Source organism: Lepisosteus platostomus, chromosome 6, assembly GCF_059453375.1.
Source record: "Lepisosteus platostomus isolate fLepPlt1 chromosome 6, fLepPlt1.hap1, whole genome shotgun sequence".
NCBI classification, from domain to species: domain Eukaryota; kingdom Metazoa; phylum Chordata; class Actinopteri; order Semionotiformes; family Lepisosteidae; genus Lepisosteus; species Lepisosteus platostomus.
Genome location: NC_142616.1, coordinates 27,143,033 through 27,156,997, shown reverse-complemented (window position 1 = coordinate 27,156,997; position 13,965 = coordinate 27,143,033). Strand labels below are relative to the sequence as shown.

Sequence of the window (13,965 nt, the reverse complement as noted above, 5' to 3'; positions counted from 1 at the left end):
CACACTGCTGGCCTGACAGATGTTATCAGCATTCTGAACTTACCTATATTATGCGTTTTCGATAAAGTGTCAGCACAACAAAAAAGATTTTCTCAACTTTCTGATAAAGTTTTGATTTTTTGCAGATATATAGTAGGTCACAGTTTCTTTTGATGTTCAGAAAAGAAGAAAGCTTATTTTCCTAACCTTTACGCCAGCCAGGCCGTACATTGATATATTAAAACAAATTACAGGAACTTGTTTGATTCTACTGTCCTTAGTAATTAATTCTTAAACCTTATTTCATTAACAGCCCTATTCAAACTTTACGTATGAACTCGTGGCTTTGAAACTAAATTCATTTGAACCAGTTAAGGGAGGATTGCCCTCTGCTGGTGTAAATACAAACTGAAAGCTCATTCCTGCTCAGCTGCCCTGCTCAGCAAACCCAAATATTTCAAACAGTTTAGATAGATAGATACTTTATTGATTCCGTGAGGGAAATTGCAGTGCAACAGCAGCTTAACACAGACAACACAGCCACAGTGCAACGAATGATACAATAATAATAATAGTACAATACATACAATACAATCAGTACAGTGAGGGGTGCACTAAAGGAGTTACAGTAACAAAGAACAAACTAGAACAGAACAGTACACAGAAAAATCGTATCACACATATGAATATAGATATAGATATAAATATAGATATAAATGTATTGCACAGGTCCCTGGCATATATTGTACAAAAAACGGTTGTAGACGGGAAAGGAAAAAGAAAGAGAACAGATGTAGCAGTAGATGTGTAGATGCGTTCAGTCCAGAAACAGGTCACTGTCAATATTGCCTCTGCCCAGACGCAAGGTGGATGCGTTGTACAGTTTGAGTCACATTGCATAATTGGCGAATTACGATTTTGCTGAATTGTGTTTTTATCGTAGTTATTATATTAAATTAATATTTAATATATGTGGATTTGAAAATACCAAACCCCAGAAACTAAACAAGTGTGTGAATACACTTATGAAAGTAATGTAATAGTTTCTATAAAAGATGACCTATATATTTTCTATATAAACCTTTTTTAGACGTTTATAAAGATATATTAAAGTCACCTATAGATTATATTTAATTAGAGATGCACTGATTAAACCATTTGTCATTACACACCCAGACCAAGATCATACCTTTTACCTATTACCTTTTCATTACTGATGCGGTGCAAGAGGAAAAATGTTGTTTTGCTAACTAATCTGGTTGACATGAATCTTCAAAATATTTATTGATATACGCTTTTCTCTAATTCTATTGAGAAGCTACAAATTTAAATGTCTTTTTTTATTTTAATAAGCAAAAGACTAAATGAAACTCAGTAAGTATTGAGTAAGTGATAGGTGTAGGAGGGCAAAAAAGCACATCAAACATTTGGTTCCATGTCATTCTTCAGATCTGTAATGACCCTGCTAACACGTGGCACTAGTTCAGTAAACATAATGCAGGGCCTTATCTGCATGATGCTCTCCATGGCAACTGATCAATAGCCCCTGTAATAATTTTATTGTTTCCATCCTTCTGCCTATTTGTGCATTGAAACCTGAATAAGCTGCGCTTTATTTAGCAGCAAAGAAAAAAAAAAGATATAGAAATCTTTTCACCTCAACAGTATCAGAGATATGGGCCATGGGCTTATGCTTAAGCAGATGCTAACAGGGAAGCACATTGGTAAACACTAATTGAAATACAATGAGAGGCAGGGACGCAGAACAGCAGCAGTTTATGAATGCTCTCTTGAAAGGGTAACTCCTACTTATTTTTGCTTTGTTGTTTTCATGTGTTAGTGGTTATGCTCACCGAGCCTGTGCCGGATTGTGCAACATGTTGTGATGAACCGAGCACTATGTCCTACAACTTCCCTCCCAACTTGCTTTCTAGTCACGTTGGAAGTATCTTTGCCTTGCCTTGAGACATCTGTACTTGTATACAACATGCAAACTGATGATCAGTTCTATGTTCAGTATATCCCTTGTATGATATGCTTGGCAGTAAATCTAATTTTCAGTACAAGTTCAAAACAATTTACAGTCTGGCAGATGTTCTTGTTTTCTTGAATGACTCAATTGTAAAAGACTTAGAAAAAGCACCTAATCTGAAATATCTTGGGGAGTGGAGTTGGACATAGTAGTAGTTTTGCTAAACTGCATGAAAGTGTTATGAATTATGCCTGGCTCGTTGATTCACAAGGACCACAGGTATTTCTGTATTAGTTTTTAGTGAACTATTTTCTTCATCAACGAGCAATTATTTTAAAAAAATGTAGGTGTTGTTTATGAAGGATACACCTCTAGGATGTAAGATTTTCGGAAGCTGGGTTCAACATGAGTGTTTTCTCATTTTTATTGAAACTTTCTATTTATGCAAACTAGTTCTGTGTTTGTAGCTGCAAAAAACTAATAAGCTATGAAATAACATTTACTTATGTATTGGGGCCAGCAGGGGGCGCTCACCCTGCGGCTCATGTGGGTCCTAATGCCCCAGTGTACTGACGGGGACACTATACTGTAAACAGGCGCCGTCCTTTGGGTGAGACGTAAAACCGAGGTCCTGACTCTCTGTGGTCATTAAAAATCCCAGGGCGTTTCTTGAAAAGAGTAAGGGTGTAACCCCGGCGTCCTGGCCAAATTTCCCATTGGCCTTTATCAATAATGCCCTCTTAACAATCCCCCTCTATGAATTGGCTTCATTACTCTGCTCTCCTCCCCACTGATAGCTGATGTGTGGTGAGCGTTCTGGCGCACTATGGCTGCCGTCGCATCATCCAGGTGGGGCTGCACATTGGTGGTGGTGATGGAGGGGAGTCCCCATTACCTGTAAAGCACTTTGAATGGAGTGTTCAGAAAAGCGCTATATAAGTGTAAGCAATTGTTATTATTATTATTGATTAATTTTGCACTAAGAAGTAAAAGTGTACAAGACATTTATGATGTTTAATACATTTTCCCTGCTATAAAAGATACTTTTGAATTTTTAATGTCTACAGATCAAATACTAGGGTGAGCTACCTGCTTTGACTTTTAATTCCAAAGGGAGTTATCCCTTACTGGACATATGTATTCTGGGTGAAGCATGGAAGCATGTCTGTCTTTTCAGAGTAATTCACATTCAATTTGTACATACAGTACATACAGTAGAGCAAAAGATATTGTACATTTGCAGTGCTGTATATGGAGATACACATAAACACATTCTAGACTGTATACCTTGATTTCTAGTTATATTAAGCATATATTTTGAAAAAGAAAGAAAATTCACATTCAGACTGTTCAGATATATTTTGTGTTTGCCATCATAAGTTTTTCTTATTTGCATTGTGAAAAAATGAAATGCCTTATTAGACATATTCTCAGGCTTAGCAATACATTCTTTCTGTATTTGCACATTTGCTTTTTTTAAGGCTTTTCAATGCAATGAAATATTTTGCAAGTTATCATTTGAGCAACAGTAATATTTTTCTGAAGAGTAAAGCCTGCAATCTGATATAAGCGATAGAAATGTGAGATTAAGCTCTTCATGCAAGTTTCTTTTACATGCACCATGTAGTTTTTTCCTAGCCCTTGCAATATTCTTTAACATCTATAATGCCCTGTCTGAATCACGGTTGCACATTTCTTTTTCTGAATTGTGCTTTCAAGTCAAGTATCAGAGATGGCATATTGCCAGACTTAAACATCCAAAAGAATATCATTTGGACTTGAGGGATGAAGTGGAGTACTATATAAATGAATCCCATAAAATGCACCCAGCTGTATCGATGTTGGCTCACTATCCATTTCATTTACAACCCTCAGCATGAAAAGAGTAGCATTAAAGATGTTCTCAAATGTTTAGCTCTGTGATACAGCAAAAGTGCTTTAAGTCAAATTCCAAACCTATAACCCTATCCAACCGCAAAAGCATTATAAAATAGTCTCTAAAAATAATATTTTAAATGCATTAGATGTTTGATAATTGAAACAAACAAAAACTGAAGGCAGCATACTTGGTATCCAATGACTGCTGCTTCAACAGTAGCAGATGTGTTAAGCCCCTGAGTGTAATAACATTTTTTTATTTCTAAAAAGGTCCTTTTAGAGAGCTAGAATAGCTCCCCAGTCGCATGGGGAGGAGAGCAATTCATAGTTGGGGATTATTAGGAGGCCATGATAAAGGTAAAGGCCAATGGGAAAATCTGGCCAGGATGCCCCTAATCTTTTCGAGAAACACCCAGGGATTTTGACCCCAATGACCACAGGAAGTCAGGACCTCAGTTTTACTTCTCATCCAAAGGACAGTGCTTTTTTACTGTACATTGTCCCCATCACTATACTGAGGCATTAGGACCCACACAGACCACAGGGTGAGCACCCCCTATTGGACCCATTAACACCTCTTCCAGCAGAAACATTAGTTTGTCCCAGATCTCCCAACCAGGTACTAACCAGGCTCACACCTGCTGCGCTTCAGTGGGTTGCAGGGTGAAATGCCTGCTGGCTGAATGGAGTTAAACAGAGTGCATCACCTCATGGTGCAACTTACTCTCGGGCTCAGGAACCAACAAAAGCTGCTGTTGGAGTGGCTCAGTCTATAAATGTGCTTGACTGATTATGGACAAGGGTCATGGGTGAAGTCTAGGATTTTCTAAGGAGCCAAGTGCAATTGGCTGAGCAGAGCCAAGAGTAGTGGGACCAGTAGGTCAGGGCTCTCTCAGATCTCAGTGAGATAGCCACCCCTGCATTCTGCCATGCCTTGCTCACATGCAGCACTGCTGGTGATGGCCACTGCTCCTCTCCATTCAGCACTCGACCTCTGGCACAGAACTGTGTCGCCTGTGACGTTTTCAAAAACAAGTGGCTCCAAGTGAGGTGAGCAGAAGGCGTCGGCATACACTTCCTCATTTTCCCCTGCGTACAGCCATAGATTTGTAGCTGTGACCAAAGGCGTGAAAAAACACAAACTGGCTATACAAAATCAAGTGGGTGCAGCAAAATCAAATGGAGAGTTTAATTGCTTTAAAAAATTTTGTAAGCTTCTTTTCTGCCACTGATAAAAAGTGTACAAAATCCTTCCTGAAAAATAGATGTGATGGGCACTGTACAGCATATGTACTATAAATATTGTATGCAGGATTTTGTGTGTGCAGGTACAAAATACCTAAATTTTGCAGTAGATAGTCAGTGTCTTCCCACTAGATATTAAGCTGACCTTTAAACATCAATATTTCTTGGAACCCAAATGTTGCAGTATGGATCCCCACTGTGGGTAAACATGTGAATATCTGAATATCACAGCATCTACGGTGCCTCTCTCTGGCTAAGAGCCCTACAGAGTGATATCTTATTGGAATACAGAGTTGCGAATCAGCAGGGATTTAAAATCATTCTGACAAAAATTCACTGTGTACAGAGGCCAATTTCAATGCAGCAAAGCCTGGAAGCCCAGGACAGATTTGTAAAAGAAATTCTGTATGCGCAATTCCCCTTCTTCAGATAATAGCAAAAGTGATTTATTTTCATCCACCTATCATTTCAGCTGATTTTAGACTGAGATGAGGTGACTGTTTCTCTGGTTATTTGCAATTTATGCAGCCGAGATTTGTTATATGAATGTGTCGCAGGGGTTTGTGCCATTACTGCTTCAGAAGTGTCTCCCATGTGGGACGCCATGCATTTCACCAAATGTTGACAGTGTTTTTTATTTTCCATGGCAGCGGTGATAGCAGAAGTGTCAGCGTGACTGATCTTGTTCATTCTGCCAACATTCTTGAGGCTTCTGTTATTGAATTCACAGATTTAGCCACATTTATGTGTGTCACAAAGAAATCAATAAATTAGCCAAATAAAGCACAAAAGCCTTTCAATAATTTGCAGCAGCTGTAGATGTTAGTGTAAAAAAACATGAAGAATTTGACTGAAATGCATTGCCTAAAACTTGAGGTTGTTTAGCAGTCCGTAATATCAGCTGAAGAGAGCATGACATTGACTTTGATTTGCAAAAATGGGTACTTATAAAATATTTTCAGTCCAATGTAATAATGTATGGTGATACAACAAATCAGGTATTGTTAGTTCAAACATAGGGGACATGCATATTTCTGTAGATATTCACCTCCATCTTGTAAATACACTGAGCAACAAAAGAAACTTATAAAGACTACAAATTCACAACTTTACAATCTTTTTTGTACACTATTTTTTTCCTAAACAGATATGATCTAGTATTGACACATTTGATCAATAGGAGTCTACTGGGAAAGTCATAGGTTTGAGGCCACTGCTGGAAGCAATACAAGCTGTACATCTTTAAACCACATTGCAGATGCTGTCTTGCAGGACTTTGTCTCATTCTTCATGCACAGCCTAGATAAGCACATGTCTGTTCTTACATACAGTATTACATATCATTCCAGCTTATCCCACACAAAAATTCAATGGTGCTGAGCTCTGGTGAATAGGGCATCTACAGCATACCTGTCAAATTTTCATCTTGCAAGAAAACTCAAAGTTACGCAAACAGCAAACATGCATCGGCTTGTTGGAATGCAGTCACATCAGGATGATGCCACAGGAAAGGCGAAATTTGAGATCCCACTCGCTGATATCCATCATGGTGGTCTATAAAAAACCTACAACATACAATGACACCTAGGTATTGTTCACTTGGGAAGTGTGGTATATTGGCTACATTCTGCGTAAATTTGATATTCGACGGGTTAAATCACCACATCCCCTCTACCTAATCTGCGTACACTAATGGTACACTAATGGTGATTTAGTAAACTTGCTAGAGTTCGTCATTTTTAAATTTAGTCATTTATGATTAATTAATCATAATGACACTAAAAACATTCAATGTGAAAAATCTGTATACCTGTACTTTATTTAAAAAACATATAGTACTGTATATGCATGAATAGTGATTTTTTTATTTTCAGTATATATGTGTTCAAAGGAGAGTATGGACTTATTGTATTAATTAATAATACAGCATTAGATTATATAATACATTTACACTATATTAAAAGAAGAATAAACATACAGCAACAAATAAAAAGCATTAGATCATGTATACCGTCACCAAATCATAGCAATATAATGTAAACAGGAGTATTGACTTAGTTCATAAAACCAAGCAGATTTTCCACAGCCAAAACCATAGGTAGGGAAATTGATTTTTGCCTTTTTACATGCAGGAACAATGAATGTTGATCCTCCTGTTGTAATGTTTAAATGGACTAAATGCAATTTCTCTCTCCTAATTCTGTTTATTTGTCTCTTGCTATCACACTGTTTGATAATCCTACTTATAATTGACTCTAAATTCAGTTTATTAATACATACTGCAAAGCATTGGTTGTGCATCACTTGTAATTTGAGCCTCACAAGGAATCCCATTTCTTATTTAAAGCAAATAAATGGTAGAATTGACAAGCACTGTATTGATTGTGAATCAATACTTAAGCTACCTTTCTTTATAAAGTTAACAAGAAACCAGTAACTATTTCATTTTAATTTGAAAAACAGCATACCTTCTATTAAATTTGTGACATAAACCATCAGGTCATTACATTTTAATACATTTTGTTTCTTACAGACACTACACTGAATATATGAGTGGGCTATTCATCCCTATGGGCATAAGTTAATCTATTTTTATCAGCTCCTTCATCTGCTTTTCAAAAGTACTTTTTAAAAACCTTTTGCTAAGATGTAGATTCACTTCTCAGCATTAGGATTTTATACTAATAATAAAAAGAAAGAATGCTGTTGACACAAAGAGAGAAACATTTTAATGTTTCTCTCTTTGTTTCTGGCACAGGAAAAAAAAAGTAGTAAGTGACTTTGAAAGGAATGTTATATAATGCAGAAACAGAGAGAAAAGAGTAAACAAAGAAAAAAACAACAAAATCCATTCCTTGTTATATTACCCTTAATCTCTATTTATTGGAATAGCTTTTATTATGGTAGGAGTAATTCCAGGGCTTTGAAGAGGATGGGAACTGGGTAACAGCAAGCACACTGAGAGGGGTGTGCTGTATCCTGTCATGCCTTCCAAACCACACTAGGTCTCTTCCGGCCTGGGCCGCTGAACCTCTTGACATCTGAGCGTGGTTCTGAGGAAAGCGCCTGAAGCTGGGGCGGTCTGTCTCCTGGCAGCCTAGGTACTCTGTGTGGTAGAATGACATGCCATCTCCATCCACAGACACAAGGGGCACAGCATCCTGAGCCCAGAGGAAAAAGTTGTGGGAGCTGTGCTGAGACAAACCGTCCAAAACCTTTCTGCGCCCCAGACCCTCAAGAAAAATATAAGGTTACGTTTGTAAAGACTTCATCAAGTTATTTCAACAATGTTTCTCTTTGATTTTTTTTATGTTTCATGGTTGAAATTTGGTTTTGTGTGGGTGTGTGTGTGTTCGTTTTTCTCTTCCTGACATTTACATTTCACTCTGTGAAACTTTTAGGGTTTTACGAAGCTGTAGAAGATATTCTGGAAACCGGCATGAAAAAGTGAAGAACATTTGAAAACTACAAAGAAAGTGCTAAAGTGTACTGTTTTCTATAGTGCCAAAATTTGAAATACGGAGCCTGTACAGTTTTTAAAAACAAGTTACTTACAACATCAAACATTTCAGAGGTACGGTGTAAAGCAAAGCGATTATCGTGAACAGAAAATGGGTATTCTCTTTTTTCAGTGTTCTGAAAGATAAGAGGTAGACAGAATTAAAACATTAAAGCTACTTAATTATACAAATAATATGTATTGTTATCATTGTTAATATGTTGACTATAATACTTAAAAATAAGTTAAACAATACTTATTTTTTTACTTTGGATATTAAAAACATACATTGTTAGAAAGATCTATTTTTTATGTGAATATGGCATTTTGCACAAATGCAGCTACTGAAGTACAGATTTACATACAACTTTTCTTTTATAGTTTTGGGCTTTTATTATTTCAATTAATAAAAATAAGACTGATTAATACTTTCTGGCTATAAATGAAGCCTTTTCTGGGTGAAATTTGTTACTTTGAGGTGTCCTGCCCACTTGTGTTCATAAATAATCCATCTCTATTAACTTAACCCCATAGAAACTGTATACTGTAATGAATTTGGCTCATTGCAAACTTTTGAATTTTCTTGTTACAGTATATAGGAATATTATAACACTGTGAATTTGCATCATTAATTGAGTTAATAAGCCATTAAACCCCTAAGCTTTAATACAATTAAAAATGTATGTCAAGAGTAAAATCGCAGAACTGCAAACTGAACACTTTTATGTACAAGGCAAAGATTATCTTATTTTCTCTCACCCCTTCTGTGGTTCTGGAGGTCTTCAGGTATCTTTCTGGGACACCATTTGGTGGATGTTTTGTTGCCTGTGTTAGCATGCACCCTGTGCTTGTAGCAGCCTCTCTTTTAAATGGGATTGAGGGAAAACCTAGATGGGAAAACTGGAAAATTCATAATTCATTGTAAATTTCACAGATAGGTCATAATAATAATTAATGTAGGACTGTAATTATATGTACAATACTACTAAATTATATTATTTATAGTAGTAAATCCAGTGTCTACCAAAAAATCCAAATTAAACAGAGGTGAGAAAACTAGGAACTCAAGAGGAATTCTGCTTTTTTCTTCTTAACATTAGGGCATCATACTTAGTGAGGCTAGTCACCAAAACCCATCTAATAAACAGAACTGAACTAATGACTTTGAAATCTATTAGAAGGCTAATGCTGTTCATAATTGAGTCAACCTTCCCATTTTCTTAGTGATTATTTATAATGAATGAGTTCAAAACAATAACGCTGAGAACACTGAAAAACTTACCCATTCACCGTCTCTATCCATACATGGGTTCCAGTTTCTTCCTTTTGGCATTTTGCTAAAGTTAAATCACAAATCGGTTACATAACCCTTTCATTAATTAGCATAAATAAACTGCGGCTTTATCTCAATATTTGTTCTCTCAACATATATTAAAACAAACACTATCTAAAACACACTTTATTAACAAGTCATAAAGCACACAGGAGGACTGAGTTTTGCTGTAACCATAGAAACAGCAATACACAGTTGCTTCCTGATATCCCCGCGGGAGAATTTTGTAAGATGTTGAGCTATGTATTATTTGGCGACAAGTTCGTAGTGCTTGTAATTTGTCTAACACAGTAAATACGTATGCTGAATATCTATTCCAATTTTTATTGTTCTTTTTATTTAATTGGGGTTTTTGCTTTTTAAAAAAATCTAAGGCCAGTGATAAAAAATTCAGACACGAACAAATTCAGACATAGATTAATATTTAGCAGCTCTGTGAGTTTGCCCCCCATACAATAACCACAATGACTCGCAATTCAATCGTATAAACTGTTTTTGTCTCTGAGATACTGAAACGGAGATCAACATAACAATTGACGCTATGGAAATTAGAATTTAATCGGTATCTATGACCGATAGTCCATCTATTTTTTACACACTTAGTGGAGTGGAGTGTCTCGAGCACGATCGTCACTACTCCGAGCCACTTCAGGGTGTGTTACATTTGGGCATGCCCCCGACGTATCTAAGATAATTACGGAAAATGTTGTTCACTCGTAACCCAGTTTTATTCATTTGCAACGGCATAGCAACACTTGTTCTTCCACATCACACAATGTTTATAATAACTAGCCATTTAAATTCAATCAATGCAGTAATGTTTGCTTGGGCCTGTGATGTGTCTTCTATTTGCCTGGTAAAACAACATATTTTGATAATTGCCCTACTGCAGAATTACACCAAATGACATAGTTAAACTGAATATCATACTCAGATAAAAATGACTAAAACGTTGCTTATTATTTTTTTACATGAAACTATATGTAGTTTGATAATTAGGAAATACAAAGTTTACAGTTTGAGAGGATAACCTGTTTTTTTTTTTTGCCTACAGTTGTCCTTTGCAAGTAAAAAGCAACGGTTCTTTCAGTTACACCTACTGTCATGATACCGTACGGTCTGAAGCTCATTTAACATAAACAGGATTCAATTGAATCCACTTCTTCGGGGATCCCGAAGTCAGCACATTAATGTTGGGGACAGTGCTGAATGCGGACTCATTCTTGAAATTTAGCAGGTTAAAAATGGTCATGAATGCAGTCTCCGTTTTAACGGTTGTGACTTGACTATTGACTGTATTGATGCGTGTGAATGCAAGATAATTCTATGTCGTGCTTGAAATCGTATTTTTTGGTTATTACGCTGAATATTCTGTATTTTAAATTACAGAAGTAAATTCAGATTTACTTTCCCGTACTCAGACCAACTTCAGTTGAATCGCTGCTCACATGGGACGCAGTGAGGTGCTATGACAAACTAGTATTTCTCTTGTATGTGTTCAAACGATATCATTCAGCTAATAAAATTTATAAAAGGGAGGACATTGCAAACATTGTTTAAGAAATAATTTGAAATGGCTAGTTATTAATACGCTTATAAATACAAAACGTCTCACGAATTTAGTTAATATTTCACATTTTATCTTATGTTGAACTAATACTAGAAAAGAACATATTGTTATTTTTTCGCAACCACACATACTTGGAGCCAATGCCATTTTATTCGTAAATTTTTGTATTATTATTTCTGCATTCTATATATTTTTATATTTTTATTTAAAAGCTGTATTTTTTCTTAGTCCTGCTAATAACTCAGCTGAAAGGGGAGACGGAACATGGAGTTTTCTCGAACACGGAAGTACAACTAGTGACCGTGTGTATTTCCGGGTTATTGGCAGCAGGTATGTGTGTTTCATGCTGTTGTAGTGCACTGCAGTACTCAGCTTTCTGCGTGTATGAGTCGACAGAGTCAAAGTATTAAGAATGAAAGTAACGGCAACAATATCAAAACATTATTCTTTTTTTAGTAAGCTAACGCATAATATGTAGAATCAACACTGTTGTACAAGACGTTTCTGGAGGCAGGCAAGTTACTGAATAAAATGAAAGTAAATTTGGAGTGCTGTTGTGTTAAATATAGCTGCCACTAAGATTGTCGATACTTGAACTGAAAATCAGTCTTTCAAGAGATCGGGCCAGGTGAAGGACTGTTTGAAGAAATATTGCGCCCAGCATTTAATGATCTACAAAAAGGCTAAATACTAAACCGTTTTCATGAATTTCCCTGCACCAATACACAGACGGAGAAAACTCTGGAAATCTCTCCAGATAGACGACGGTAAATGAGCGCAGAGAGGGGAACACGTTCCCCCGTCTCTCCTGTCGCGGGCACCGGAGAGGCGGGGGGCAACATGCTGCCAGAAAGCAGAGACGACATGAGACAGGTAAGGAAACATTGCTTGTTGCTTCGCTTTGTTGATCGAATTAGCACCGAACATAGAGGGAACAGATGTTCGCATAAACCGGTAAGTTTATGTCATGTAGCAGAGTTTATGCAAAAGTACTGGTCACGGCAAGGTATGGTCATAAATATTGTTAGATAACAAATATTTTTCATCTCATGACTTCCTCTGGAGCTCTTTTGTTGTAGTACTTGCTTGAGTTTTTGCTTCATACTCTTATCGGGAATCTAGCATACAATCCTGACGATGCCTTCGTTTTTAGGTGCTGTAATTATGTGGGTTTTGTTGGCGTACTTTAATTTCTGCGAGTGATAATGTGCACATTTATGCGTCGATACATAAAACTAAAGTTTGCAGTATTGCCTTTCATTTGGTTTTCCAGGTGGCAAAAGGGTTAAAATGTCTTGTATTTAGAAATCCAAACAGCATCCGACACATAGATCTTTGTAACATCTCTTCCGCAATTAGAAAGAGTGCGAATAATGAGTGAAAACCGTTAAGCTTATAGAATAAAAAATCTGTTGTGCTAAGGAATCACTTCACATAACTTCTACAGATTTAATTTTCCTGCTCTTGTCAATGGTTACAGTTGTCAAAGGAATTGCTTAAATTGCTTTACCTCAAGGGACAGTTCTTTCTCCATTCCTCTTCACCCTCTATACTTCTGACTTTAAGTACAACTCAAAGTCATGCCACCTGCAGAAGTTCTCAGATGACTCTGCAATTGTGGGATGTATCAAGGGTGAGCAGGAGGAGGAGTACAGAGGACTGGTCAGCAGCTTTGTGGAGTGGTGTGGGGTGAACCACTTGGAACTGAATTTTACAAAGACAAAGGAACTGGTGGTAGATTTCAGGAGTAAAAAGGTCAAACCTACTCCTGTCTACATCCATGGGAGTGGCGTGGAGATGGTGGACTCGTACAAGTACCTGGGAGTGCACATCGACGATAGACTGGAATGGTCTAAGAACATCGAGGCCATCTATAAGAAGGGACAGAGCCGACTTTACTTCTTGAGGAGGCTCAGGTCCTTCAATGTGTGTAGTAAGATGCTACACATGTTCTATCAGTCGGTGGTAGCGAGTGCCATTTTCTACGCAGTGGTGTGCTGGGGCTCTGGGATTAGAGCAGTAGATTCCAAAAGGCTGAACATGCTCATCAGGAGAACAAGCTCTGTCATTGGGTCTGACTTGGACCCCTTGGAGGTAGTGGCTGAGAGGAGAATGATGTCCAAACTAGAGGCCATCATGGACAACTTCTCCCATCCCCTCTATGACAGGCTTGCAGGAATGAAGAGCACGTTCAGCAATAGACTGATTCATCCACGGTGCGACAGGGAGCGCTACAGGAGGTTATTCTTGCCGTCTGCCATAAGACTGTACAACGCATCCACCTTGCGTCTTGGCAGAGGCAACATCGACAGTGACCTGTTTTTGGACTAAACGCATATACACATCTACTGCTACATCTGTTCTCTTTCTTTTTCTTTTTCCCGTTTACAACCACTTTTGTGCAATATATGCCAGGGACCTGTGCAATACATTTATATTTATATCTATAGTTACATCTATATTTATATTCATATGTATGATACGATTTT

At 37.3% G+C, this 13,965-nt stretch overlaps 2 protein-coding genes across 5 annotated transcripts in view; one reads left to right on the top strand and one right to left on the bottom strand.

Annotated features, from left to right (window-relative positions):
• Positions 1-6,919: 6,919 nt before the first annotated feature.
• Positions 6,920-11,680, bottom strand: tex36 (testis expressed 36). Of its 3 annotated transcripts, none has more exons than XM_088635117.1 (5): positions 11,608-11,680; positions 9,856-9,910; positions 9,333-9,473; positions 8,630-8,710; positions 6,920-8,307 (listed from the first exon to the last, which is right to left on the bottom strand). In XM_088635117.1, exons 2-5 carry the CDS (start codon positions 9,904-9,906, stop codon positions 7,951-7,953), a joined length of 630 nt encoding a protein of 209 aa, XP_088491243.1. In that variant the 5' UTR covers positions 9,907-9,910; positions 11,608-11,680; the 3' UTR covers positions 6,920-7,950. The 3 variants fall into 3 exon arrangements, with proteins under 3 accessions (XP_088491243.1, XP_088491240.1, XP_088491241.1); XM_088635114.1 differs by lacking the exon at positions 11,608-11,680 and adding an exon at positions 11,001-11,235; XM_088635115.1 differs by lacking the exon at positions 11,608-11,680 and adding an exon at positions 11,007-11,235.
• Positions 11,681-11,720: 40 nt separating this feature from the next.
• The window catches only part of edrf1 (erythroid differentiation regulatory factor 1), a 17,903-nt gene continuing 15,658 nt past the window's right edge, over positions 11,721-13,965 (top strand). Inside the window, exons 1-2 of one of the 2 annotated variants that reach the window (XM_088635101.1) lie at positions 11,721-11,806; positions 12,206-12,349. In XM_088635101.1, the coding sequence (XP_088491227.1) occupies positions 12,248-12,349 (102 nt within the window). In that variant the 5' untranslated portion in view covers positions 11,721-11,806; positions 12,206-12,247. The other variant, XM_088635100.1, reaches the window with a different exon arrangement.

Bases quoted from the DNA above. Each gene is read 5' to 3' on its own strand.
- tex36 (XM_088635117.1), bottom strand. From the start codon at position 9,906: ATGCCAAAAGGAAGAAACTGGAACCCATGTATGGATAGAGACGGTGAA. The intron at 9,474-9,855 runs GTAAGTTTTTCA...TGAATTTTCCAG, and splicing joins TGGATAGAGACGGTGAATGG to TTTTCCCATCTAGGTTTTCC. The intron at 8,308-8,629 runs GTAAGTAACTTG...ATTTTTCTTGAG, and splicing joins CCTCTGAAATGTTTGATGTT to GGTCTGGGGCGCAGAAAGGT.